General features: G+C 56.4%; 2 protein-coding genes and 1 long non-coding RNA gene across 5 annotated transcripts; 2 read left to right on the forward strand and 1 right to left on the reverse strand.

The window, feature by feature from the left end:
- Nucleotides 1-1,082: 1,082 nt before the first annotated feature.
- On the reverse strand, nucleotides 1,083-14,510 carry ELMO2 (engulfment and cell motility 2). Of its 2 annotated transcripts, XM_035122563.3 has the most exons (22): nucleotides 14,340-14,510; nucleotides 12,308-12,439; nucleotides 11,902-11,942; nucleotides 11,680-11,752; nucleotides 11,443-11,493; nucleotides 11,079-11,260; nucleotides 10,299-10,398; nucleotides 9,785-9,936; nucleotides 9,612-9,690; nucleotides 9,314-9,349; nucleotides 8,537-8,587; nucleotides 8,133-8,255; nucleotides 7,914-8,048; nucleotides 7,129-7,233; nucleotides 6,932-7,040; nucleotides 6,212-6,348; nucleotides 4,934-5,097; nucleotides 4,729-4,841; nucleotides 4,297-4,404; nucleotides 3,959-4,041; nucleotides 3,778-3,855; nucleotides 1,083-2,049 (listed from the first exon to the last, which is right to left on the reverse strand). In XM_035122563.3, the coding sequence occupies exons 2-22, from the start codon at nucleotides 12,383-12,385 to the stop codon at nucleotides 1,849-1,851; spliced, it is 2,199 nt and encodes a 732-aa protein (XP_034978454.1). In that variant the 5' UTR covers nucleotides 12,386-12,439; nucleotides 14,340-14,510; the 3' UTR covers nucleotides 1,083-1,848. The 2 variants fall into 2 exon arrangements, with proteins under 2 accessions (XP_034978454.1, XP_034978455.1); XM_035122564.3 differs by lacking the exon at nucleotides 9,314-9,349 and having other exon boundaries at nucleotides 14,340-14,469.
- LOC148685211 (uncharacterized) lies at nucleotides 4,656-5,933 on the forward strand. 2 transcript variants are annotated; one of them, XR_015951218.1, is made up of 2 exons: nucleotides 4,656-4,866; nucleotides 5,342-5,933. It is a non-coding gene; the product is annotated as an uncharacterized LOC148685211 (long non-coding RNA). The 2 variants fall into 2 exon arrangements; XR_015951217.1 differs by having other exon boundaries at nucleotides 4,739-4,866; nucleotides 5,339-5,933.
- A 181-nt stretch (nucleotides 14,511-14,691) lies between the features above and the next one.
- Nucleotides 14,692-18,094, forward strand: SNRPB (small nuclear ribonucleoprotein polypeptides B and B1). Its single transcript, XM_035124154.3, has 7 exons — nucleotides 14,692-14,810; nucleotides 14,916-15,067; nucleotides 15,810-15,921; nucleotides 16,896-17,048; nucleotides 17,214-17,352; nucleotides 17,539-17,664; nucleotides 17,909-18,094. The coding sequence occupies exons 1-7, from the start codon at nucleotides 14,808-14,810 to the stop codon at nucleotides 17,944-17,946; spliced, it is 723 nt and encodes a 240-aa protein (XP_034980045.1). The 5' UTR covers nucleotides 14,692-14,807; the 3' UTR covers nucleotides 17,947-18,094.
- The last annotated feature ends 8,575 nt before the right edge of the window (nucleotides 18,095-26,669 follow it).

Below are 26,669 nucleotides of genomic sequence, written 5' to 3' on the forward strand. Positions count from 1 at the left end.
GCGCCCCTCGGGTTCCTTCATTGACGGCGTTGCATTTCTCTCCCCCCCCCGTCTTGTCCAACGAGCTCAAGGGCCGGGTCTCTGGTTCTCCCCTTGCTCATTTGACCCCCCTCCCCATCCCTGCGAGGTAGGCGAGGCTGAGAGGCGCCGAGGCAGTCACAAGGTGGGCTTTATGGGCCGGGGGTGAATTCGAACCCAGGTCCTGGCCCAACACCCTGATCGCTGCCCCCCCCCATGCAGGAAGGGCCCGCCGGGGGCCGAGTGGGGTTGCTGCCCCTGAGTCCTACCTGGGGCTTCCAGGAGGGGCACCTGGCTGGCGGGGAGGCGATGCAGCAATACGCGCCGCATTTCCCGGAGGGACCCAGCGGGCAGATAGAGCTGCCTTGAGTCTGGCAGGGCTTCCTCTTGGGAAACCTCTGCAGCATCCTTGCCCCAGCAGCTCTTCCAGGATCTCCCCAAACATCCAAGGACAGGCCCCTGGTCCAAGTGTCTCCCAGAATCCTCACAAATTAGGGGCGGAAGGCTGGGAGCCGAGGCCGTGCAAGACCCGCCCGCCCCCTCCATGCATGAAGTGGCCCAAATTTGGCTGGAATTCAACCACCAGCCACTCCCGAAAAGGGAGCAGGGGGACGGCAGGGATTATTGTGCCCACAGGGTTTAAGTTGAAACCTTCAATGTGGGTGCTGTGCAGAGGGGAGGCAAGACACACCCCAGGCGGAGAAGGGTTGGGCTGCTCTTGCAACCAGGGGTCCCTGTCCCCAGTCTTCAAAAATCGCAGGAAGCCTCACAAGCACCCATATTCTGGTCAAAATAAGACCTGCATGAGCAGAACCTCCGGTGTTTACTGCCAGTTTTCAGAAGGGAAATGGGACAGGTTGCTGCCCACTCACTTCTCCTCTGAAATCCACGATTTTCTACAGGCAGCTCTCACTTCTGCCTGGGGTGGGGGGAGGCACTGGCACCCACAAGAAGCAGGAAGCCCTCCTTGCTCCCTCCCAGGGAACAGTTCGCTTCTGCTTCCGCCTGGCCTAACTCTTCTCCTCCCACAGCCTGGTCTCAAGAAGGAAACAGGAGCCGGCAAAAAGGAGGAAAACAGCCTTTAATGCGAAGATTGGGGTGGGGGTGGGGAATGAGGGGCATGCCAGGTCCAGCCTGTGCACTGTGCCCCACTGCCAGGTGAAAGCAGCTAGACTGGCAGCCTTTCTTGGGTCGGGGGGGGGGTCTCAGTGCTCTTCCACCCAGGGGAGCCTAGATGGGGGAGCAGAAGCTGTACCATGGGCTGCATTTGCCACTGCTGGGCTCACCGGGCGGCAGCAGACCCACAGGATGGAGCCCCTGCCTGCCTGGAAAGTAAGAGAATCATGGAACGGTAGAGTTGGAAAGGGTCCCCAAGGGTCATCTTGCCCAGCCCCCTACAAGGCAGGCCCCAGAGACCGGTCAGGGATGAGGCTCTGCTGCCGACCCCCATCTGTCATGCCCCCTTGCCTCAGGCCAAGCACATCAGGCAAAGGCACACCAAGGACGGCTCTGCCACAAATCTGCAGAAATGCCATTGGGGGGGGGGGAATTCAGCGCACGCTCAGCCCTCCAGCACAGCTGGCTCTGGCTGCCCCCTGCTGCCCACCCTAAGGAAGGGGGCAGGGCGGAGAACAGCTGCCATAGAGGGGAGAGTCTTGTAGCATTCAAAAAAAAAAAAAAACCAAACGCTACTGCCCAGCAGGATCCCTCCTTCTGCAGTCAGAGAGGAGCCCCCCCTCCCTCCCCCCCGCAAGAAGAAGAGGTCCTGGGCATGCGCTGGAGGGGGCCGGAGGCTGCCCCCCCCCGCCCTGCCTCTGCTGCCCAGGGGCATCATCCGTAGTGGTAGACGAAGTCGTAGCTGCTGGGCTCCTTGGGGACGGGTGGGGGCACCTCGGGGATGGGGATGTTCTCCAGGTCCAGCAGCCGCAGCTTCATCTCCATGCTGAGCAGCGTGTCCAGGTCGCTCTTGGTCAGGTCGCTGCCCATCTCCTTCCCCAGGAGGGCGTTGAGGCCATCGATCCAGATGCAGTACTGCGGGGGAGGGGAGGGACCTGAGACCGGGGTGGGGGTGGGGTGGCCTGGCCGCCCCTCATGACCCCTGACATGTTGCTGGGGGGGGGGGAACCTGCTCCCGCTTCCTTCATCATAGAATTGTGGGGTTGGGAGGGACCCCGAGGGTCAGGCAGGAATCGCAGCAGGAGGAGAATCCCTGGCAGGCAGGCAGGCAGACAAGCTCTGCTCACCAACCTCCCAGGAAAGGCTTCCCAGGGAATCCTCTCCCCTGTGAGAACAGGATGCTGTGCTCATGGGCCTCATCCCAAAAGATCTTCCCAGGTTCATATGGCATTTAAGAACCTTCCTCCCTTTCCCATGTCTTGTCCCCTCAACTTGTCCAATATCTCTGCCATTATGCCACCTTCCATGCACCCACGGACCTGCCGTTTAAATTCCTTGGGTTTTATTTCATGCCTTAGAATCATAGAATCGTAGAGTTGGAAGAGACCACAAGGGCCATCCAGTCCAACCCCCTGCCAAGCAGGAAACACCATCAAAGCATTCTTGACATATGCCTGTCAAGCCTCTGCTTAAAGACCTCCAAAGAAGGAGACTCCACCACACTCCTTGGCAGCAAATTCCACTGCCGAACAAATTCCACTGCCTTGTTTTTACCTGACCGTGATCTATAACTGTACATGGACTGTATATTGCCATGAGCCTGCCGAATAAAAAAATCTGCAATTTGCAGATTTTTGCAGAACCTTTCATTCAATATACAGTACATTATTTCAAAACAAAACCAAACAAAAAATCAGGCTCCCCCCCCACATCCCTCTCTCCTCAGCCACTGAGATTCCTTCCATTTTCCTTGGTGGGGTTCATGTCTCCCCCCCCCCCGAGATTGAGCAGCTTTGCAGAGGCAGAGAGAGAGAGGGAGGCAGGAAGGAAGTTGGTGGGCAGCTACATGGTCAGCCCTGCAAGGTTTGAGAAAAGGAGCTGAGGTTGACAGAGAGGAAAGAGAAAGGGGGGGGGGCTGAAGAAAGCAGAGATGCAGCAAAGCAGCAGGTTGGAAATGGGGGTGGGGGGAAATGGAGAAAGAGCAGCCCAGATGGGGCAGCCAGGTGCAGATTGCTCAAAATATCTCCACATGGAGACCAGGGATGGCTTCCTTAGCTGGGGGGCAGGGGCACAAGAAAGCCTCCTGGGTAAAATGCAGGACCCCCACCCCCTTTCAGTCCTCCTCTCGACTTTCTGGGCCCAAGAGGAAGGAGATGGTCCCTGCTTCACCCACAAATGCTCTGGGCCTCCAGCCTCTCCCCTGCCTTTGTGAAAGCCCCAAAGCCCCCAGTGGCCTCAGCTTCCTTTAGACAGAACAGCCCTTTCCCTAGAGGAAGTGACAGGAGATATGAGAGCCGTTGTCAAATCTCTCAAGGGCTGCCCCATGGCAGAGGGAACAAGCATGTTTTCTCCTGCTGTGGAGGGCAGGATTCGAACCCATGACAGTAAGAGCTGTTAGACTGTGGAAGGGCCTCCCTTTGGGAGGTTGTGGACTCTCCTTCCTGGGAGGTTTCTGAGCAGAGGTTGGATGGCCATCTGTCAGGGATGCTCGAGGTGAGATTCCTGCATAGCAGGGGGCCAGACTAGGTGGCCCTTGGGGTGCCTTCCAGCTCTACAATTCTATGACTCTAGGAGGAGGAAGCGCATTGCAGGAGCAGGGCCATCCGTTGGGAGGAAGGCAGCTTCCCCTCGCTCCTGACTCACCTCATATTTGTTGGGGGCTATGAAGTTCAGGGTCTCATCCGGATCGTACAGGATGGAAAAGGCCAACTCCAGAGCCTCCTGCGGATGGGAAGAGGGAGAGAAGGGGCTGGTGAGCCAAGGAGGCCAGTCCCCACCCCCTACCAACACCACCTCCCAGGGGTTTTCCTCCCCAGCCAGCTACCTTGTTCTGCTTCAGAGCCCCCTTCTCCTTCATGTGTGGACAGTCCTTCCCAGTGACGACGGCCTTGATGTCTGCAACGGGTACTGGGCGAGAAGGAGGGGGTTCTGGTCAGGCTGGGCAAGAACAGCGGGAGAAGCCCCTTCCCTCTTCCACAGAATCAGAGATTTGGGAGGTACCCCTGTGGGTCCCGCAATGCAGGAATCGCAGCGAAAGCCCCCCGGGGGCTGCTGGCTGCCCTTGCCCAGAGGGCTGGTCCCTGAGCCCCTGCCGAGTTCCTCGTCTGAACCCCCTGCCCCCATCCCTCGAGGAGCGCCTCCCCTGCCTGGCACGGCACTCACTCTTCTCCTGCAGAGCCTCAAATGTGACCTCCCCCTGGGTGTTGTCCTCCAGGTCCCCGTAGTGAAGCACTTTGTGGTTCAGAGCCAGGCGGCAGAACCAGAACCGCTCTGCAGGGCGACAACAACAGCACATGGCCCATAAGAAGGCAGGGAGGCTGCTGCTCTGAAATCACTGAGAAATGGACTTCCTGTTTTGCAGCGAACCTGGCAAGTTGCCCTCTCGGGTGCTCTGGTGCCCAGGAGGGGTCCCACACGGAGATTAATGGGGGGTAAGGGCATGTAGTCCCATACCTTTTGAGGAGATCTAAAGGGCACGACCCACAGTCATTCACGATTGCCTTTTTTGTTTTTGTTTCCAGCAACTGGGGCTCGTAAGCAGAGCCAGCCGTGGCCAGGAGCCCTCCCCAGCCCTTTCTCCCCTGCTGCCCTCACCTTGCCTCCGCCGGTTCCCAATCTTGCGGAAGCTGCTCCCCTCGCAGAGGCGGTTCAGGCGCTGCTGCTTGATGAGCTCCAGGATCTCCGGCTGGATCTTCTCCCGCAGCTCCCTGGGGGGCGGCCACATGGCAGCTGGTGAGCACCCCACACTGTCCCTGCAAGGCGCCACCCCCACCCCCGACCCCCCAAAGCAGCCGCTCACATGATGGGCGGGGAGTGGAAGTCGTCCTGGCTCATGCGCTCCGACTGGCGCAGGCGCAGGATTTCCGAGTAGCTGAGGCTGCGCAGTTTGCTCTTGAACTGGTCCAGGGAGTTGGGCTTGGAGGGCAGCGCCCGCATGATCTGCTCCCGCACCACCTGCATCACCTGGGAGAGGGGGGCAAAGTTACGCCTGGCAGGGAGGATGTGGCTGGAGGGAAGCTCCTCTCCCTCCCTCGCAACACCAGGTGTGTCGGAAGAGTCAGGCCTGAGGGAGGGAAAGGCTTCTTCACGCAGAGCATCAATAACCTGTGGAACTCCCTCCTGCAGGAGGCAGGGATGGCCTGGGTGGCTCTGAAAGGGCTATTGAGACCAGACCACAGCTTTGCTTTGCCTCCCTGGTCCGTAGCAGGAATGCTTCTCGATGGTCGTCGCTGGAAACCCGAGGTGGGAAAAGGTTCTCTCGCACTCAGATCCTGCTCATGGGTATCCCATCACCTGCAATGTGGCTGGCCACTGTGAGAACAGGATGCTGAGCTAGATGGATGACCTCTGGCCTGATCCAGGGACCTCCTCTTATTGATACAGAAATTTTGTTATTAGATTCTCGGTGCAAATTTGGCTTGTTTCACACCTTTATAGGATGATGTGTCAATGTATCCACGAGTGGTTGGATTCTTGTGTTCCTGCCTGTTGCAAATCTCACAGGCCTCCCTCCTGCACGGCATTTCCATGCTTCTCTGACCCTGGAGGGTGGGAGGTTTCTTGGTATTACTAGAAGGGCACCAAAAGCCGGCCAAGGAGGTCTATTTCGAGTTGGGAGAGCAAAGCAAGCATTCCAGGGACATGGAAGGAAGATAAGGGAATGTCAACAAGCCAGAAGCCAAGTGCCAAAGCTGAAAACAGACTGAGCCGGACTTTTGACACTCCTTGACCTGTAACCTCTTTTGATACATGCCATGATGTTTTGTGATGCATACCAATAAAAGCTTTGTTCAAATGTCCTTTGCTCGCTGGCAAGGCTGCCCTATTGTGCAATAGTTTTAATCAACCAGGCCCCTACAAGGCACTTTGGCTTGCTATTCTCTTGGTTCCCTCACCTGGGACAGAGAGGAGAATTCTTCCCACATTCTGTTCTTATAGAGGAGAGGGATAAGGGAGATGGCTCAGCTAGGCCGGAAGGCAAGAGTAGGTACCAGGGGCAGAGGGAAGGAGACCCGTGCCCACTGGAGAGCAGCTGCCCCCTCCCGCCACCCCCTGCCTCTGCCCCACGTCGCCCCACCTTGTTGAAGTCCTCCGCCGTGGCCCGCATCTCCTTCCAGGTCTTGTTGAGCAGCTGGATGCAGATGGCAAAGAGCTCCTCGAAGGCGCGGTCGTGGGTGAAAAACATGGGGTGGTAGTCATTGCGGCCTTCATTGGCTGGGCAGGGAGAGGGAGGAGGTCAGAGCAGCCAGGATGGCACCTCAGGGGGAGCGCCAGGGAGCAAGAGGAAGCCAAACACGTGGGAGGAACATTGTGGCCACAATCAAGCAATGTAAATTCCCTTAGTTGGAGGGGGGCCCTTTCAGTCCAGGGGCCACTTTTCTGCACAGGCAGCTTCAGGGGGCCAACAATCGGGTGCAGCCAGAGAGGCGAATTTTCCATTTGTACAGCAGAGCCCACAATCCAGCCATGGAATAACAGAAGGGACCCCGAGGGTCAACGAGTCCAGTCCCCTTGGCCAAATAGCCCCCAGCAGAAGGTGCCCCCCACCTCTGCTTGGAAACCTCCAGAGAAGGAGCATCCGCCATCTTCCCAGGGAGGCCGTTCTGCTGCCAAGCCGTCCTATGGAACAGGCAGACCCTCTTCCTCGGACTGGCTCAGCCTGCCCAGGGGCTTTTTGGGGTGGAGGAGAGAGAGGGTCCCCTCTGGCACAAGGGCTCAAGAGAGAAGACCCTATGGGTGCTCCCCCCTCCACCCCCCAGCACTGCTCTCCCCTCCCTCCTCGTCTGACTTCACTTACGCAGCTCCCCGACCTGCAGGATCTCGCACAGCATCTTGGTGAGCTCAATGGCGCTGCGCCCAAAGGGACACTCGTGCTTATCCTCCCGGCTGCTGTTCTCCAGGACAATCTGTGGGGCAGGAAGGAAGCAGAGTGAGGGGGGTGTGGCTGGTCCAGGAGCCTCGGCCTTCCCAGTGGGTGGCACCCTCCCCGCTTACCCGGATGTAGGTGTCCTGGTGGCACTTGGCCAGGTAGAGCATGTTGTCCAAGGCCAGCATCCCCGGCGGGGTCTGGGTGAAGTCCAGGGCAGGGTTGATGTGGTTCTACACAGGAGAAAAAACAACGCCTACCATCAGCAACAGAAGGAAGGGCCTGCCGCCAAGGGGTTCCCACTGCTGAGGGCACCGGCCTGGATGGCTTCAAGAGAGGGCTAGCAAACTTGGGGGCAGGACCAGTGGCCAGCGATGATGGGAACTGTAGCCCAAAACCAGTTTGGGAAGCCCTACTCCATCCATTGGAATTCTGAATCGTATTAATAGTTTTGATGAAAGATTTCTGATATTTTCTGGCATTTTGACATACTATAAATTTACTTACAGTAATTGAATCATGGAATCATAGAATCGTAGAGTTGGAAGAGACCACAAGGGCCATCCAGTCCAACCCCCTCAATTGTATTAATCATTTTGATGAATTTGTTGTTGTTTGCTTTACTTACATGTTATTGTGTTTGACAGAATAGCAATTGCAATGTCTTCTGTTTCCTAATGTTATTGTGATGATTGTGAGCTGCTTTGAGCTCCACATTTGTGGCTGGAAAAGTGGACCATAAATATTAAACCGAATCAAATGTCTGTTGCTGGAACCGCAGGAGGGGAAAGCGCTGCTCTGGTCTGGCCTGCTAGTTCCCTCTGGGGCACCTGCTTGGCCATGGGGAGAACAGGCTGCTGAATGAATGAGATGCCCCCCCCCCTGGGCTGAGAGTCTTTGGGGGGCTGCCTACCATGAAGCCCAGCATCTTGTAGTCCTTGGTGTACATGGCTCTCCTCTTCTCTGTCCCGCCCCCAGGGAGGCTGTTGCTCTCCGACTCGGCGTCAAAGGCGATCCTGCGCAGCTCAAAGATGATGTCCCTCTGTGCCTGGCAAGCGAGGAGAGAGGCAGAGCGTGAGCCCAGCGCAGAGGCTGCCGCTCACGCAGAGGGGGCCACAGTCCTGCCAGTCACCTGGTCACTGGGGTCCATTTTGGTCATCATTCTCTCCTCCAGGAGGTTGAAGGTCAGGACCTGCAGCACGTACAACTGATGGGCCATCTCCGTCTTGATGGGGCGGTTGCCCCGAATGACGTGCTGCAGGAGGAGAGGGAGGAGGTGGAAGAGGCTCACCTGCGTGAGCAGGGCCAGGTCCCCCTTCTGGCCCCTGACCAGTGCGGGACACGCCTGGCTGGGGAGGAACAGGAGCCCCCACCCTCTGCACCCAGAAACACCCACAGCCTGCAGCAACGCCGGGTGCCTGGTCAGGCCAGAGACTGTGCAATGGGGGGACCAACAAGACCGGGCACCCTGAGACGGGGTTGAGATGGATGCCATGAGACAAGGCTATGTCAAGGCCAAAGCCTGGTCCTACTCACTGCCAAGATGATGGAGCGCAGGTGCTTCTGAGCAAAGGCGTTGGCCATTTCCTGTTGGGGGTTTACAGAAGAGAGAGAGAGAGAGAGAGAGGAAACTCCAACCGTGCCCCACCTCCTGGGGGGCAAAGGGTGCTGAGCAGCCAAGCACAGGCAATGCAGCCATTCAGCAAAGGGGCTGCTCCCGCCCTCTGGGAGTCCTCTGGCTGTCCATCACCCAGAGCAGCTGCAGCAGCTGGAGGAAAGCTGCACCCCCAAAGCCCCCACCTCAGCAGCCCCGCCAAGGAGCCCCCACCCCACTGCCCCACCCCAGGATGCAACAACAACAGACCCAAGCGGCGGCAGGGGTGGGGGTGAGGGGGGAGAAAAAGAATCACCCTGGTTTTGCCCTCTCCAGACTAACCAGGAGCTGCAGCCCAGCTTGTCCTCTGGCTTACAGCTCACGGCTCGTCCAGGAGGGCAAAAACGCTACCATGAGTTCAGAAGATGCACTAAGCCTGAGCAGCCAAAGAACCAGGGAGGACAAAGTGGCCACAATCTCCTCTCCCTGTGAACACATGCAAGGTGTGCAAGCAAGATATATAGATATGAGAGAGAGAGAGCACAGAACTGCCTCTGAGGCTGAGGCAGAGGAAGGGCATGGGGGGCCTGTCTCTATTTATTTGCAAGACATTTCTATCCCCCTTTCTGGCTCTGAAGAGAGAAAACATCAGTGCTCTTAGAGAGGAGCTTCCCAGGACAGAATCCCTCCACTTTCGCCAGCTGGGGGGATTTACTTACAGTGCAAGGCAGGTCTAGCGGGTTAAGGAGCTTCTCCTGCGGACAACAGGAAGCAGAAAGACAAAAGAGAAGCCGGCAGAAGAGTCAGCACAGAGACCCTCGCAGGGAGGTCAGGCGGGCAGGGGGAGACGGGCATACACAGAGACGCAGTGCCACACAGCACATCCACAGACCGGCCAGTCACGTCACCACCTGGGGAGGCAGACCTCCCTCCCCCCCTGCCCCCCATCAGCAAAGGGGTGCAACAGCTGGTGCCCTCCACTCCCTCCCCATGGCACCCCCTTGCCCAGCCACCCACCTGCCTCTTGTCCTCCGGGGCCTTCAGAAAGAGGGCGTTGATCAAGGCGATGGCATACGTCTGGATCTCCTGGTTTGAGCTGCAGGGGCAGAAGCGGGGGGGGGTGAGCGGCAGGCGGCTCCCCACCTTCTCCCACCCTGACAGGATGCCCGGCGCTCGGAGGCACCACTCACACTTGCAGGTGGGCAATGAGCTGCCCCACAGTGATCTCCTCGGCAATCTTCTGGTAGAGGCTCTGGCTGTTGAGCACCATGCTCTCCAGGATGGCCAAGGAGCGCTGCAGGATGGAGACATCCACCGTTGGCCGGCTCACGTAGCCCGCGATCTGGAGGGGGGGGGGAGGCAGAGGGCACTGAGCACCAGAGCCATGCATGCCCACTGCCCCTCCCAAGGAGCCCCCCTTCTCCTGTGCTGCCTGCTAGGACCGGGCGATGTATCAATGTCGACCAAACCGGTTTGAAGTCCATATCATAATATCGGTTTCGTAATTTCTGACTTGGTAATATATCACGAATCATGGTGTTTGTGTGTGTGCTATGCAAAACCACCAAGCCAGCCGATGCCTCTGCATAGCTCCATCCTTCTTTCAGACGGGGCAATATACTGGCACATCGTGATGTTTAGCGGGTGAGATGTTGAAAAGCAGCGATGGCCCAGCCCTGCCGCCTGCTCTCACGGAGGCTGTACCTGCTTGACGAAACTGATGGACACCATGTCCCAGGAGATGATGCCGTGGTCCATGAGCTCCAGGAAGGCTGTCAGGGTGAATGCCAGCATCTCACTGTAGCTGCAGGGGGCATAGGGGAAGGCGGGTCAGTGGGGGGGGGAGGCACCTCCAGGGCTCCCTCTCTGCCCACTCCTGGCTGGGCAAGGCAGAGTCACTCTGCTGGACGACGCAGAGCTGCAACTGGGCACCATCTTGGCACATAGTGGGCAATGGGAAAGGGAGCCGCCTGCTTCTGGGACCTCCACCTAGCCTCCTCAGCAGCTGCAACTCAAAGAGGACAGAGGCAGGAATTTGTGCTCCTCCCTGCTCTGCGGCTCCACCACCTGCCTGTGGGATGTGCTGCAGTCTGGAGAACCAGAGCAGAAAAGGGAAGGGCAAACCAGGCAGGCCCCTCAGAGCAACCAGCCAGCCAGAGGAGGATTTGCTCAGGCCAACAACAGGCTCAAGGCCTCCCTGCGCTTGCCCACTAAAAGCCAACGCGGAGATTGAATTAACTATTCAGCAGTTTAAAAAAAATCTCTGGCCAAGTCTCTGCTGCCTCCCCTGCCCTCTGGGCAGCCCTGGGGCAGCTGCTTCCCCCCCCCCAAGAGCGCCCTGCTCCAGAAGAGGCCAGGGGGGCTGCAAATGGCTGCAATGATGGCAGAAAGAGAAGGCCAGAACTGTCAACATTAAAGGAGAGACCCAAGGAAGTGAGCGCTGCTGGTGCTGGATGCCCGCCTGGATGCCCGCCGGGCACTTACTGGGAGAGGAGCTTGGTGCCGCTCTCCACGAGGCGGGTGAGCACCGAGATGCCATCCATGTTGATGAACTCCGTGGCAAAGGTCACATCTGCAGAGAGCTTAGCCAGCTCCTTCATGGCCTCCAGCCGAGCCTCCATGCTGTGCGATTGCGTCCGGTCCATCAGCTGGCGGGCAGCCCTGGACTGGGGTGGTAGGGCGACAGGTAGCCCCTTGCAAACCCCAGACCCCTCCAGGGGGCTCCTCTCAGCCGGGCAGGAGAGAGCAGGTGGCCTTGTGGCATGAGCCCAAAGCCCACTAGCGGGCTCCAAATCCCCAAAGGGGGAGAAAGAAAACCCCACCCCTCCAAGAGGCAGCCCAGACCTACTGGAGAAACAGCCAGCTGCAGGATGGTCCCGTTCTTGATGTCACAGCGGGTCTGCAAGGCAAGAAGGGGGGGGGCTGCTTAGCACAACTGGGGAAGGAGCGGAGGCCCACCAGCGCAGCTCCTGGTCTGCTTCTGTGGGTTTCCTCCATCCTGATCAGAGTTGCAAGGAGCTGCATGGCACCCTATAGCCCTCTCCCTGCTTTTTTAGGTGGGGGGTTAGGGACAGCCCCCACGCACCTGCTCCGTGATGTACAGCTGGGCCCCATCTGCGTAGCGCAGCGTGTAGTACTCTGCGTTGGGCAGCGACCACCTAAAGGGGGGGGGGAAGGACCATGTGAGCCTCCTCCCTCAGGAAGCAAGCTAGCGGGGGGGGGCAGTGAGCCGCACCCAAGAAGGTGGCTGGAGCGGGGGGCGGAGGCTAGTGTGGCCCCCATGAAGCCAGCCATGGCTCCCACTCACCCGTCACAGACCTCCTTGATGATGGACGCCAGAGGCCGCTTCTAAGAGAGGCAGAGGGAAGAAAGAGAAGCCTGAACTGGAACTCTCCCCTGGACAGCAGGTGATCCGCAGCCCCCCCTTTGCCCTCGCCCCCCCACCATTCAGCATTAGAAGGCCTGGACACCCCAGGGCTCAGCTCTGCCCCCCCACCCCCAGCTGAAGGCAGCCAGGCTTCTGAACCTCAGGTGCTGGGAACCGCAGGAGGGGAGGCAGCTCAGAAGCTTGAATGCTGCTTGTGGGTTTCCCACAATGAGCACCTGGTTGGCCACTGTGAGAACAGGATGCTGGGTGTGGTCCTTCCCCCCACCCCCCCGGGCCTGATCCAGCAGCTCTTCTGATGCTCTTAAAGTTGGGCTGTGCCTGTCACCTGGTCAATCTCCAGCAGCTGAGCGTTAGCCCCCGGCCACTCCACAGCCACCTTGACAATGTCCGACGGGGGTGGCATCCCTCCAGGCTGGCAGCCACCTGACAGGTGGGGTGAGCAATGGGCCTCCCAAACCTAGCCAAAGGCGAAAGGCAAGTCAGCTCCAGTGCAGAGGAGATTCTGCCTCCAAGGACCCAGCAGCACCGGCCTCTGCCCAGGCCCAAAGACAAAAGGCCAAAGCCCTGGAAAGCAGAGCCAGCCCCCGGGCTAGGCAAGCTCTTTGCCCCCCACCCCGGCTCCCAGCAGTGAGCTGGCAAGGAGGAGGGAGCACTGCTCTCAGAGGCACCCAGCACCACCTCCTGCTGTCCTGGCCAGCTCCAATTCTGGGCTGCCCCCAAAGACTGCCAAGCCCCACCTTCCTTGAACTGGGAAGCCGCTGGGAGGGCAGACTGGCAAGGAAGCAGGGGGGGGGGCTACCAGGATGCCCCAGCTCTGCTCTTTTGCCAAGGAGTTGCCACAGGCGATTGAGGGGCCCCTCTCCTCGCCCCAGCAGCCAGCCAGACCCCCTCCCAAGGGATGCCAGGGAGGACATGGGCTCAGCAGCTCTTCATCTCAGCTGGTGCCTCTGCCTGCCTCCCCTTCACCACCAGCCTCCTATTCAAGGCCAGGCGCCCTTAACCCTTTCCTGGCTGCGGCGGTTGCTGCTGCTGCTCTGGAAGGGCAAAGTGACGTGCCATCTCCTTCCCTCTCTGCTCAGGAGGGCAGCAGCAGCAGCAGGAGGAGGAGGGGGAACCTGCTGGAGATCCAGTTGAGTAGCTTTATTTGACCGACTCTTAGTTTTGCAAGGAAATGTGGGTCATTCTGTGCTGTGCAGTACATCCAACCCAACCTGTTTTTCCTAGAAAAGTTGAATATATTTTAAGGGCATCACAGTTGAACGTTACGATGTGCCAATTAGGTTTTAAGAGAGGTGGAGATGAAGGCGCTAAACTATTTCATGTTAGCATGCCCAGGGAGCTGGGTCTCCAGGGATGGTCCTCTGAAATAAAGGGCACTGCAGATCAAACCCGAGATTTAGCTGGGGCTGCATCTCTTCCAGATGCCCACATGCATGCATTCTGCTGGCTCTTTTTAAAAGAAGGGTGTGTTTCTCCAACGTCCCGCCCTGAGGATCTGGGCAGAGACATAGGCACGGAAAATCCCATACGCTGCCAAGCCCACCAGGCAGCTGCCACACACCAAGTCCCTTCCCTTGCCTCTCCCCCAACTGCCCCTCCCCACCTGTCAATTGCCTCCTGCCCCCCCCCGGCACTGGGGGGGGGCTCAGGGTGCTGCCCACCCCAGGCAAGTCCGGGGTGGGGGTGGGGCTACCCATCCAGCTTCTGGTAGAGCAAAAGCAGCAACAGCCCATGAGGAAGCCGGGAAGGGACTTGCTGGGAAGGGAAGAGGAAGCAGCCCCCTTCTGCAGAAGAGACAGGCGACAGGAAGCCAAGGGGCATTTCGGGGGGGGTGTAGCCCATGGGGCTGCCCCCTCCTCTCCCGCAGGAACTGGGTGTCAGGCCAGCGCAGAACCAGGCGCTCTCGCCCCCCAGGCCCTCCCACCCACAGACCCTGCCTGCTTGGGAGGGGGGAGCAGAGATGGGGCACCCAGACGGGCCAGGGAGGCGCAGCTGGGGGCAAAAACAGGAGCCCCCCCAAAAGCTGCGGCTTATGGGGAGGTCCCAGCGGGTAGGGGGGGCGCTGCCCCCCGCGGGCCTCTCCAGAGCAGCAGAAGGGGGTTGGGGGAGGAAGCGGCCCGCGAGGGCCTCTGTCCGGAGATGGGGGCCGGAGGGGGCTGGCCGGTCTCCCGCAGGCCCAGCAGGGGGCGCCCGTGTCCCCCCCCCACAGAGTAGCCGAGCCCCTCCTCCCTCCCTGCGTGACCAACAGACAGAGGGGTCGGGGGGAGTGAGGGGGAGACGGAGCCCCGAGAGTCGGCCGCTCCGCCTCTCCGCCCCCTTGGCCGAGGCCTGCCGCCCTCCCCGCCCCCCGCGCTCACCCGGCTGCCCGGGACCCTCCGCTCCGCCGACGCCGCCGACGCAGCTCTCCGGCCGCGGATCCCGCTGCGTCCCGCCCCTCACGCCCGGGCGCGCAGCCCCATTGGCGAGCGGCGGCCGCCACTCAAGAGCGCGCCCCGTCCCCCATTGGCGCCCGCTCCGCTCCGTCTCTCTTCAGCCTGGGAGGCGGGGCGTCGTCGCCCGGCGCCGGCTGCCATGGAAACCGCGCAGCTCCGCCCTCCTCCGGAGCCGCCGCCGGGTCGTGCTGGGCAGTCGCCCGGGCAACGAGCCCCGCCTCCGAGGGTAGGGGCCGGGCGCCGGAAGTGTTGGCGGGGGAGCGTCCGGTCGGCGGGCGCTTCCGGTTCCGCTCAGGCAGCGCGAGGCGCGTCTTTGGTTCGTGCGGCGGCGGCGGGAAGGAAGGAAGGCAGAAGGGAAGCCGCGGGAGAGGGAGGACCGACGCCACCGCCACCATGGTGAGAGGGGTGCGGTAGGGTGGGGTGGAGGGGGGGGCTGGGATTGAGGGGGGACCCCTCCCCCTCCCTATTTCGCCCCCTGACTCTCCCCTCCCCCCCCCGCAGACGGTGGGCAAGAGCAGCAAGATGCTCCAGCACATCGACTACCGCATGCGCTGCATCCTGCAGGACGGCCGCGTCTTCATCGGCACCTTCAAGGCCTTCGACAAGCACATGAACCTCATCCTCTGCGACTGCGACGAGTTCAGGAAGATCAAGTGAGGTCTAGGGGGCAGGACCCGGGGAGGGGGCCAGGGGGGGCCCCTTAGCAACACGCCCCCCAAGCAGAGGCCGGCCCAGGAGAGGCCTCACTGGGCTGCACCCCAGACAGGGCCTCCCCCCCCCGACCCAGCCCCTCATGACACCTCTCAGGCACAAGCCAACTAGGGCTATAGCTTGGGGGTGGTGAGGTGGGCCCCCACCAGGGGCTCAGGCTAGCGGGGGCGCTGCTAAATTGGCCAAAAACATGTCCATAAATATGTATATAAATAAAAAATGTTGGTTATTGCCTTTTAGTAAATGTTTTAAATAGAGGGTGAATTGAATGGGGGGGGTGGAGGAGAGGCAGAAAGAAGAGCTCATTTGTCATAGGTTAGGGGGCACAATCTGGACAGTTCTGCCAGGGGCACAAGTTCACCCCACCAAAGCAGCCCTGAAGGCAGCCGGGGTCTCCCCCGCCTGATCCTCCTTGGGGAAGGGAAGGCCATTGGAAGGCTCTCCAAAGGCAGCAAGGGCAGGCCATTATTTCTGCCTGTAGGACCCCAGGGACGGTGGTGCTTCTGCCATAGCCCTGGGCCCCCGTTCGGTCTCTTCCCCACCCCTTTGACACCCCCCCTCCAATGTGGCATAAGGCACCCACCTCTCTGAGGGGCCAACAGGTCACCCTCTGAAAACGTAGTTGTAAGGGGCAGAGATGCTTGTGACACAGCTTTGAGTTGCTTCTTCTTTCCTTCCTTCTAGGCCCAAGAACTCCAAGCAACCCGAGCGGGAAGAGAAGCGAGTGCTGGGCCTGGTTTTGCTGCGAGGAGAGAATCTGGTTTCCATGACAGTCGAGGGGCCACCCCCAAAAGATGTAAGCGGAGCCAGATTGTTGTTGTTGTTTAGTCGTTTAGTCGTGTCCGACTCTTCGTGACCCCATGGACCATAGCACGCCAGGCACTCCTGTCTTGCACTGCCTCCCGCAGTTTGGTCAGACTCATGTTCGTAGCTTCGAGAACACTGTCCAACCATCTCGTCCTCTGTTGTCCCCTTCTCCTAGTGCCCTCCATCTTTCCCAACATCAGGGTCTTTTCCAGGGAGTCTTCTCTTCTCATGAGGTGGCCAAAGTCTTGGAGCCTCAGCTTCACTATCTGTCCTTCCAGTGAGCACTCAGGGCTGATTTCCTTAAGAATGGAGAGGTTTGATCTTCTTGCAGTCCATGGGACTCTCAACAGTCTCCTCCAGCACCATGCTGGAGCTCAGCGTGTTGCTAAGGAGCCAGATTAGGGGAGATGTTTGCTTGTGCTCTTGTCCCTTCCCAAAATAGCTTAGCAGAGGGGTCTTAAAAGCATCCCTTTAAAATTCCAAGGCGTCGACTAAGCCTGGCTTTTTGCTCTAAAATATTTACGGTCTGCTTCTGGAACTAAAGGACCTGCAAGTATATATTTATTATAAAATATTTTGAAATGTCTGCTTCTTCTACATATCAGGAATAACACAGAGTCAAAAATCAACCTGTAGAATACCAGGGAGGGGTAAGAAATTAATCAGAGAGGATGGGGGTTAATGGCGGCAGAGAGAAGGGCAGCCAAATACTCTTTGGTGTGGTACTTGGAAGAAAGAAACTAGAGCTTCAGGGGAGTGCAGGGAGAAAAGTCAGATTTTGGGGTTGGGAAGAGAAAGGTGAAGCAGGTAAAAGTGTGTGTGTGTCTTTCCCCAATTTTTTTAAAAAATATTATGCAAGCGGTGGCCAGACTCATTGCTGAGCATGGCAGGGTTTTTTAATAACAGCCCCCCCCCGCCCCCCCGGAAAACTATCCTGCTGCAGTTTCTGTTTGGCTCTTTCAGACTGGCATTGCTCGCGTGCCCCTGGCTGGAGCTGCTGGAGGACCTGGTGTTGGCAGAGCTGCTGGAAGGGGCGTCCCCGCAGGAGCTCCCATGCCCCAGGCACCCGCAGGCTTGGCTGGTCCCGTGCGTGGTGTTGGTGGCCCATCCCAGCAGGTAAGCAGGAGGCACATCCTGCCAATAAATGCCTTGGGGGGAGGGCTCTGGGGCAGCTCAAGGACATTGGCATTGGATGTTTGCAGGGGAGGGAGCAGCAGTGGATCCCTCCAACCTGGGATCTCCCTTGCAGGAGATCTCTAAAAGCCTCTTTTCCCCTCCCAGGTGATGACTCCTCAGAGCCGAGGGACAGTTGCTGCTGCAGCGGCTGCCGCAACGGCCAGTATTGCAGGAGCCCCCACTCAGTATGCGCCAGGCCGCGGAGGCCCCCCTCCACCTATGGGCAGAGGGACCCCACCTCCAGGTAAGCAGCAACCCAGTTGCCTCCCCCATCCAGACTGGCAGAACCTGGGATGAAATGACAGTAACTGAGCACCGTGAAGAGTTGGTGTCAAAGCAGGATTACTCTGAGGTTCCCTTTGGGACTCATGGGAGGGGAGGGGTGGTCTGCAGAGTCAAGGGAACTGAAGTGGCTTCCTTTTCACTGCAGGCATGATGGGGCCTCCCCCTGGCATGAGGCCCCCCATGGGCCCCCCGATGGGCATGCCACCTGGCCGAGGCTCCCCGATGGGCATGCCACCTCCTGGAATGAGGCCTCCTCCCCCTGGCATGAGAGGTGAGTTGGCTTGGAGCCTGAATCAAGGGCCGGCTGTGTGGGTGAAGCCAAAGGCAGATCCTATTCTGCTGCCTGTCGGCCTCCTGTGAATGGAAATCTCATTGGAGGAAGATAGAAGCCCTTGATAAGCTTGGGACTAAGGAGAAGGGAAGGGCAAGGTTGTCCTTGGGGCGCAAGAGCACTGCTGCCCCCCCCCCCCGGGCAGCACCTGCAAAGCTGATCGCCTCTGCTCTGTCCTTTCTAGGTCCCCCTCCTCCTGGCATGCGCCCACCCAGGCCCTGAGAGGTGACGCTGTGAAGGGAGCAGAACTTGGGCCTTTGGACTTGTGTCTTGTTCACCTTGAGGGAATGGTGGGGTGGGGGGATTGTGTGTGTGTTTTGTATTTGGGGGATTGTCATGTTGCCCTTTCTAATAAACACTGGGAAGTTTCCTGCTGTGGTGGTACAAATTCATTCTGAGGTTGAGCAAAGCAAACGAGTCGAGGCTTCCTGGAGGGCTCTTCACCTGGGCTCAGGAACTTAACAGCCAGCTGGATGAAGCCAATGGCTCATTGGTCCGGCGTCCTCTTCTCACAATGGCTGACCAGATGCCCCAGTGGGAAACCCACAAGCAGGACCTGAGCACAAGAGCAGCCTTCTCCCCTCCTGTGGCTTCCAGCAAGTGCTCTTCAGATGCTATTCACCAGCTTCTTGCACCTCATCTTAGGTTCAGGGCAGGGAGGGGGGCATTGCAGCCATGTCCCTGTGGTGCTGCCAAGGCATCAAACTGCTCAAGCATTCCTGAAGAGGAGGAGGTTGAGCTTTTGCTAATCAACTGCTGGGAGGCAGGCAGGCAGAAGCTCCAGTTGAGAACTTGCTTGGTTTGGATAGAAAAATCCCCAAATGACATGGGTTATGGGCAGTGTTACAATCGTCAAGATGGAATGTCTAGTTGCCATTTTGGGACAAGACTAAAGTCTTTATTTTTCCATTGATGGGCTCCTCAGTGTCTCCAAAAAAATTTATACATCACTTGGGAAGACAGGCGAACTAATATCAGTGTACTGGAAGAAGCAAAGATCACCAGTGTTGAAGCAATGATTCTTCAACATCAACTTCGTTGGATTGGTCATGTTGTGCGGATGCCTGATGATCGTCTTCCAAAGCAACTACTGTATATTCCTGCATATAAGACTACTTTTTAACCCAGGAAAATCTTCTCAAAAGTCGGGGTTCGTCTTATACGCCAGGTCGTATTTCTTATACGGCGAGTATATCCCAAACTCTATGCAGTATTTTAACTGGAAAAGTTGGGGGTTGTCTTATATGCCCAGTCTTATATGCCGGAATATACGGTACTCTATTCCGAACTTAAAAATGCAAAGCGTAATGCTGGTGGTCAACAAAAGAGGTTTAAAGTGTCTCAAGGTAAAAATAAAATAAAATAAACACTGACAACTGGGAAACACTGGCCTGCGAGTACTCCAGTTGGAGAACAGCCTTTACCAAAGGTGTTGTTGGCTTTTAATATACTCGAACTCAGGACGCAAGGGAGAAACGTGCTAAGAGGAAGGCACGCTTGGCAAATCCACACTGTGATCAACTCCTACCCGGAAACCAATGTCCCCACTGTGGAAGGACGTGTGGATCCAGAATTGGCCTCCACAGTCACTTACGGGCTCACTGTTAAAACCATGTTTATGGAAGACAATCTTACTCTGCTACGAGTGATCGCCAAAGAAGAAGAAGATCAATGACTGGCTAGGATGATAACCTGAAGCTAGGTTAAGAGCTTTTAAGAACTTAAAAGTCACTTGATCTAAGGACAATCCAGTTTTCTTGATGGTGACACGGACCATTCATAACATAATATCCTTCACAATTGTGAGCAGAGCAGTGGGGTGTGGTAAGCGAAGGCAAGCTACAACAATTTAACTATAACATTGTTCACGGTTCCTGACCAGGCTGCACAGAAAAAAGATCAAATAATTTCTCCCTCTACATTTTTGTTGTTTTGTCCCATTTTGGGCAATTCTTTTGAGACCAGTTATAAATGCAAATAATTGAGCAGTAAATAAATCATGATTTGTAGCAAGATTTCTGCCATCTTATTCCCCTGTTCTGTCCTGACACTGGGAATTTTTGATTTCATATTTCACCGCACACTTGAGTGGTACATTTTCCCAATTCCACACAGGAGGTTCTCTACCATCCATCACCCACACCTTTTTTTTAGAAAGTCACATGAGACCTGTAGTCAATCGAAAAAGTCCTTTTTAATGATAAACGTGTAGAATAATCTACAGTTTTTCAGAACATGAACAGTTTCCTCCTTGGTGAGAAAGGTTAGAAAGCAAATGGAGCTACAATACGCAGGCAAGCAAGACACTGGCTGGTGAATTCCTCTTTACAGGAAAGGCTGCAACAGCGGGAAGCAGTCTGGCTTGTCCTTCCCAGGCCGAAGCTGCCTCCAGCCGCCTGGATGTGGCTGGTGCTGCTGCCTCCAGGAAGGCTCACTTGGATCCCAAGCCTCAAAAAGGGCTCCACCACCCAGAAACTTCTTCCTCACTTCTTCCTCTTGTACCTGCACAAGGACAGGAAGCAGAAAGCAGCGCGTCAGTCCTCTGGTGGGGGAGGCAGAAGAGAGCAGGAGGGAGACACATGGGTAGAAAAGGCAGGGAGCACAGAGCCTCACCTGGAACTAGCTGCTCTGAAATTCCCTCCTTTCCTCCTTGAGGCAAGACCCAGGCGCTTGCGGTCTTCGAACGAGGGCCTGCAGGAAAGAGACGTCAAGATCGTGGCCAGGCAGGGCCTCTGCTGATGGGGGGGGGGCAGGGGGGAGGCTGGCTGGCACAAGCCTCTCCTAAGAGGCGGGTGTGGTTGGACTAGGTGATTCTAGCTGGGGAACTTCTGGCCCATTTTAGCAGCTGGTTTAGATGCCAACTGCTTGGTACTTTTGGGGTAGCAGGAGCCCCTTGCACTGTGGCTCCCAACAAACTTTCTCGCTTGGGGTTCTCTGCACAACAGAGATAGTCTGTGATTCCTCACCTGTGGACTGGAGAGGTCACTCCCACCCCTGGCAAGAGGATCACCAGGACCATGAAGGAAAGGGGTGATGGCCGGGGGGGGGGGGCATGCACAATACTCACCCCGCCCGATACTGCTTCAGGGCTCTACGGCTGGTGTTGGTGAGCTCCTCATCAAACACGGACGTCTTCTTCTTGGGCTGCTGCCTGGGCCCTTGAGGAATGTGGCAGAGAGGGAGACCCTAGGTTGAAGCCAAGGCAAGCTGCAGCCTGGCAGCCCCCCACCCACTGCTAGCCCCTCCCCTGCCCTCCCCTGCAGAGAAGGGGAGCTGCTTCTTACCTCCTTTGGCAGTTGCGGGCGGAGCCTCCTCGGGGATGGCCCTGGCACGCTTGGGGCGGCGATTCCTCTTGGCCAGACGCTCGGCATACATCTGGGACTTCAGGATCTCGAACTGGGACCGCTCCTCTGGCTGCAGCAACAGCACAAAGGAGGCTAGCAGTGCTTCCTCCCCCAACTCACCAGCCCCCCAAAATGGCCGTCTCCCCCACACACACACACACACTCAGCCACTGCTCACCGTCAGCTGGGTCGCCTTCTTCTGAGACTCCTTCATGAACTTCTTCCGCTTCCTGGTGCCTCGCAGCGCCAAGTCAAACTCCTGCAGGGCCTTGGCAACTGGGGGCAAGGAGAGAGCCCAGAAGCAGAAGGTGAGAAGCCAGGCAAGGCCAATGTCAGAGAGAGAGAGACACCCCCTTTCTCAGCCAAGGTCACCCCCGTCCCACTCTCCCAGCCAGGCCCTTACGCTTCTCCTTCTTCCTCTCCTCCCGGCTCTGGAACCAGCTGCGGGCAGCGCCCTCTGTCCCTTCCTGAGCACTTGTCTCCAGTTTCCGCTTGGCAGTGTTGATCTAGGAGGAGAGCAAAGCCTTTGGGCACAGCCTCAATGCCCAGGAACCTCGGTAGTGAGCCAAACAAGGGCTGCCCCATGTTCCCTCATCAAGCTGGGAGGGCTGTGTCCCATGGGGGAAGTTACCACAAAAGGAGCCAACTAAAGGGGAATCCCAGAGGGGCAAAGCAGGGAGGCACTCAAACCAAATTGCTCTGCAAGAACTTGCTTGCTCCCTTTTGCAAAGATAAACCCTTCTAGGGGAGAAAGGGGCCCAATAATCCAGGCACCCCAACGCCTCCTCCCTCTTCCCCCACATTGCTGCCTCTGCCCCCTGCTCCTCCTCACCTGGGCCTCTGAGTGCTGCAGCTCCCTCTCCTCGCGCTCCAGGCGCAGCACAGCATAGACGTCCGACTCCAGCTTCTCAATCTTCTCCCGGAAGCGCAGAATCACATCTGGGGGCAAAGGGCAGCCGCTCAGCCTCCCCCAGTGCCACCTGTGGCCTAAGGGTGCCCGTCCCCATGCCCTGCTTCCCAGCCCCTCCCTCCGGCCACCATGCTTACCCTGGGGAAGGACTCTGGCCTTGACGGGCGCCTTGGCGGCCTTCACAATCTCCTTCAGCATCTTGCGCTCCTCTTCGCCCACCAGGGAGACGGAGCGGCCAGCCCGCCCTGCGCGCGCTGTGCGTCCCACGCGGTGCACATAATGCTTGGTGGTGTTGGGCATCGTGAAGTTGATCACCTGTGGCAAGACAGGGGAGTCTCAGAGGAGCACCTGTGGGACTGGGGCAAGGGCCCACCTGGTCCAGCATCCCGCTCTCCCAGTAAGAAGCTGAGCAGGACTCAAGCTGGCTGAGCAAGGGTTGGCAACGGAGAGGGGAGAGCCACTGACCGTTTTGACACCTTCAATGTCCAGTCCTCGTGCCGCAACATCTGTGGCCACCAGCACATCAATCTGCTCGTCCTTGAAGCGCCTGCAGACAATGGCAGCACCCGCAGGGAGGGAGCGTCAAGGGCAGCCAGGAGCCTCTCTTGCGCCTCCCTCCCCCTCCCTGCTCCCCACCCTGCCTACCGGAGCCCTTCCAGGCGCTGTGTCTGTGAGAGGTCACCATGCAGCTCCCCGACACGGAGGCCCATCAGGCCCAGCAGGATGTGCAGCCGGTGCGCTTGCTTCTTGGTCTGTGTGAAGAGCATCACATGGTCCAGGAATGTCCGAGTCAGGAGGGCTGGAGGAGAGAGGGGTGGGAGGACACAAAACTCACATAGCCTGTGGAACTCACTCCCACAGGAGGCAGTGACAACCACCAACCTAGGATGGTTTAAAAGAGAATTGGACATACTCATGGGGGAGGAGAGGGCTTTCGGTGGTTCTTAGCCAGGATGGCCATGCTCTGCCTCCAGTCGTATCAGCAATGCTTCTGAATTCCAGCTGCACAGGAGGGGAGAGGGCTTTTGTGCTCAAATCAGGCTTATGGGGGGGGGCTTCCTCACTGGGGCATTTGGTTGGGTGCTGGGCTAGATGGGCCTTTGGCCTGATCCTGCAAGCTCTTCTGATGTTCTTAAAAGTCCAGCTCCTCTTCTCATAGCGGCCAAAAAGAGGCCCCTATTGGGTACAGGCAAACAGGATCTGAGCACAAGAGCGACTCTCCCAGCAACTCATACCCAGAAGCACTGTTGCCTCCACGGCCTCTGGACCCCCACTCCAGGCTCCCACCTGCCACAATCGCCTCCCGGTCTCCCTCACGGCTGGGCCGGATGCGGACAAACTCCTGGCGCAGAAACGGGGCCACATCCGTATTGCTGTTCACAAAGACCCGGACAGGGTTCTTCAAGGAAACGGAGGCCAAGTCTTTCACCTGCCAGAGAGGGGGAAGCTTCATCAGCCCTGCCATGAAGGTCCCGCTAACACTCCACTCCTCCAAAGAGAAGCAGGACATCCCAGTCCAAGGGAGATCACAGGGAGGTCACTGTTCTGTAGCAGAGCACCAAGATTCAAATACAGGTGAAACTCGGGAAATTAGAATATTGTCAAAAAGTGCATTTATTTCAGTAACACAACTTAAAAGGTGAAAGCAATGTTTTTTTAATCATTTTTATTAAATTTTCCATTTTAACAATCCAATCCAATCATATAAAATATTCCATATTTTACAGATACATATCAAATCGTCCAAATATTCTGCCAAATTATAATTTTGGGGGGACTCCCCATGCTTTGGAAGTTCGGAGGGCTCTAATCAACATCATAATCCTACTGCATTTCAAATCTTCTGATAATTCTTATTTCTCTTCTGTTGTCGTCCTTCCTTCATTCACAGTCTCTGAGTTATTTCCACAAGCGAATTAGAACAGACAATAATATATTACTGTGTGGATTTTAGAATCAGAATCATAGAGTTGGAAGAGACCACAAGGGCCATCCTGTCCAACCCCCTGCCAAGCAGGAAACACCATCAAAGCATTCCTGTCAAGCCTCTGCTTAAAGACCTCCAAAGGAGGAGACTCCACCACACTCCTTGGTAGCAAATTCCACTGCCGAACAGCTCTTACTGTCAGGAAGTTCTTCCTAATGTTTAGGTGGAATCTTCTTTCTTGTAGTTTGAATCCATTGCTCCGTGTCCGCTTCTCTGGAGCAGCAGAAAACAACCTTTCTCCCTCCTCTATATGACATCCTTTGATATATTTGAACATGGCTATCATATCACCCCTTAACCTTCTCTTCTCCAGGCTAAACATACCCCGCTCCCTAAGCCGTTCCTCATAAGGCATTGTTTCCAGGCCTTTGAACATTTTTTGGTTGCCCTCTTCTGGACACGTTCCAGCTTGTCAGTATCCTTCTTGAACTGTGGTGCCCAGAACTGGACACAGTACTCCAGGTGAGGTCTGACCAGAGCGGAATACAGTGGTACTATTACTTCCCTTGATCTAGATGCTATACTCCTATTGATGCAGCCCAGAATTGCATTGGCTTTTTTAGCTGCTGCATCACACTGCTGACTCATGTCAAGTCTGTGGTCTACCAAGACTCCTAGATCCTTTTCACATGTACTGCTCTCAAGCCAGGTGTCTCCCATCCTGTATTTGTGCCTTTCATTTTTTTGCCCAAGTGTAGTACTTTACATTTCTCCTTGTTAAAATTCATCTTGTTTGCTTTGGCCCAGTTGTCTAATCTGTTAAGGTCATTTTGCAGTGTGATCCTGTCCTCTGGGGTATTAGCCACCCCTCCCAATTTGGTGTCGTCTGCAAACTTGCTCAGGATGCCCTCAAGCCCATCATCCAAGTCATTGATAAAGATGTTGAACAAGACTGGGCCCAAGACAGAACCCTGTGGCACCCCACTAGTCACTACTCTCCAGGATGAGGAGGAGCCATTGATGAGCACCCTTTGGCTTCGGTCAGTCAGCCAGTTACAAATCCACTGAATGGTAGCATTGTCTAGCCTGCATTTTACCAGCTTCTTTACTAGAATATCATGGGGCACCTTGTCAAAGGGTCAATTATAAATGGAATGATATCGGGTTCTTATCTCATTATACATGATAAGCGATCTTCAGCCATCTCAACCCTTGCTTTTTCATGCAAAACCATTTGCAGTCGTTTGCGGTCATCAACAGCTATCAGTCAGTCAATCACCCATTTCCACCACCCTTCTGAGTGATCCCCCCTCCCCATCCCCACCCCTCCCCACCCCTTCTCTACATAAGTGCCTGGAAACTTCCATTTCACTGTATCTGAAGAAGTGTGCATGCACACGAAAGCTCATACCAAAATAAAAACTTAGTTGGTCTTTAAGGTGCTACTGAAGGAATTTTTTTATAAATGGAATGTAATTAATGAAATGAAATGGAATGTAATTAATGAAATGTAATAGCAATGTTTATTTTTGTATTATTGTAACTATTTGTATTATTGTATTATTGTAACTATTTGTTTTATTACTGTGGAATTTCCAAAAGAAAGCATTTGTAAAAATTAAAAGGAAAAGGAAAAATAATAAGTTGCAGTAATGATATAAATGCACTATTCGACGATATTCTAATTTTCCGAGTTTCACCTGTACATTACAAGATTCCCGTGGCCACTTCCTATCCACCCAGTGCATCGTCACAACTGCACCCTCCCCAGTCTCCTCCCTGGGTCTCCCTCGGTACCTCGTCTGTCATGGTGGCAGAAAAGAGCATGGTCTGGCGATGTCGGGAACACAGCCGGATGATCTCCTTCATCTGCTCTTCAAAGTACTCGTCCAGCATCCTGGGGGGAGCGGGAGAGGCAGGTCAGGTGAGCAAGTAGGGTAGGGTGAGGGGAGGGGTGAGGGCTCCTGCTACAGGCACAAAAACTGACAACCCAGCCTGTGCCAAAAGGCAGGTCTGGGCTAGGACTGAGATCCCAGGGGATGGGGCAGCACCCTGCAAAGAATGGCTACAAGGGAAAAAGGAGCAGAAAACAAGAGGTGTGCAAAGTAACACACTGGGTGAAGAAAGAAGAGAGGGAGATGTTTTTTCTTTCCCTTCCTCATAGTACTGAAAGGTGACATGACTGCCATCTTCAAGTATCTTAAGGGCTGTCACATGGCAGAGGGAACAAGACTTGAACCCATGGCTTCAAGTGACAAGAAAGGAGATTCTGGCTATAGACATATGGAAAAACTCTCTGGCCGTAAGAGCTGTTCGACAGTGGAGCGGTCTCCCTTGGGAGGTGGTGGACTCTCCTTCCTTGGAGGTTTTTAAGCTGAGGTTGGGTGGCCATCTGCCATGGATGCTTTAGCTGAGATTCCTGCATTGCAGGAGGTGGGACTAGATGACCCTTGGGGTCCCTTCCAACTCTACTGTTCTATGAATCTATGGTACTAGAACCCCAAGGAGCCGTCAATTAAAGCTGAATGTTGGAAGGCTCAAGGCAGATAAAGGGAGGACTTCACACAGTGCATAAACCAGGCGTGCTGATGGCCACAAACTTGAAGGGCTTCAAAAGAGGACAGAGGAGAAGGTGGCTGCCCATGGCCAGGGCAGCCTACCTCTGAATACGGGGTTTTGGGGTTCACAGCCTGGAGAGAGCTTTGCTCTCATGCTCAGGTCCTGCTTCTGGGGTTCCCTAAGCAGGCCTCTGATGGACCTCTGC

This window comes from Zootoca vivipara, chromosome 7 (genome assembly GCF_965207765.1).
Source record: "Zootoca vivipara chromosome 7, rZooViv2.hap1.1, whole genome shotgun sequence".
NCBI lineage: Eukaryota > Metazoa > Chordata > Lepidosauria > Squamata > Lacertidae > Zootoca > Zootoca vivipara.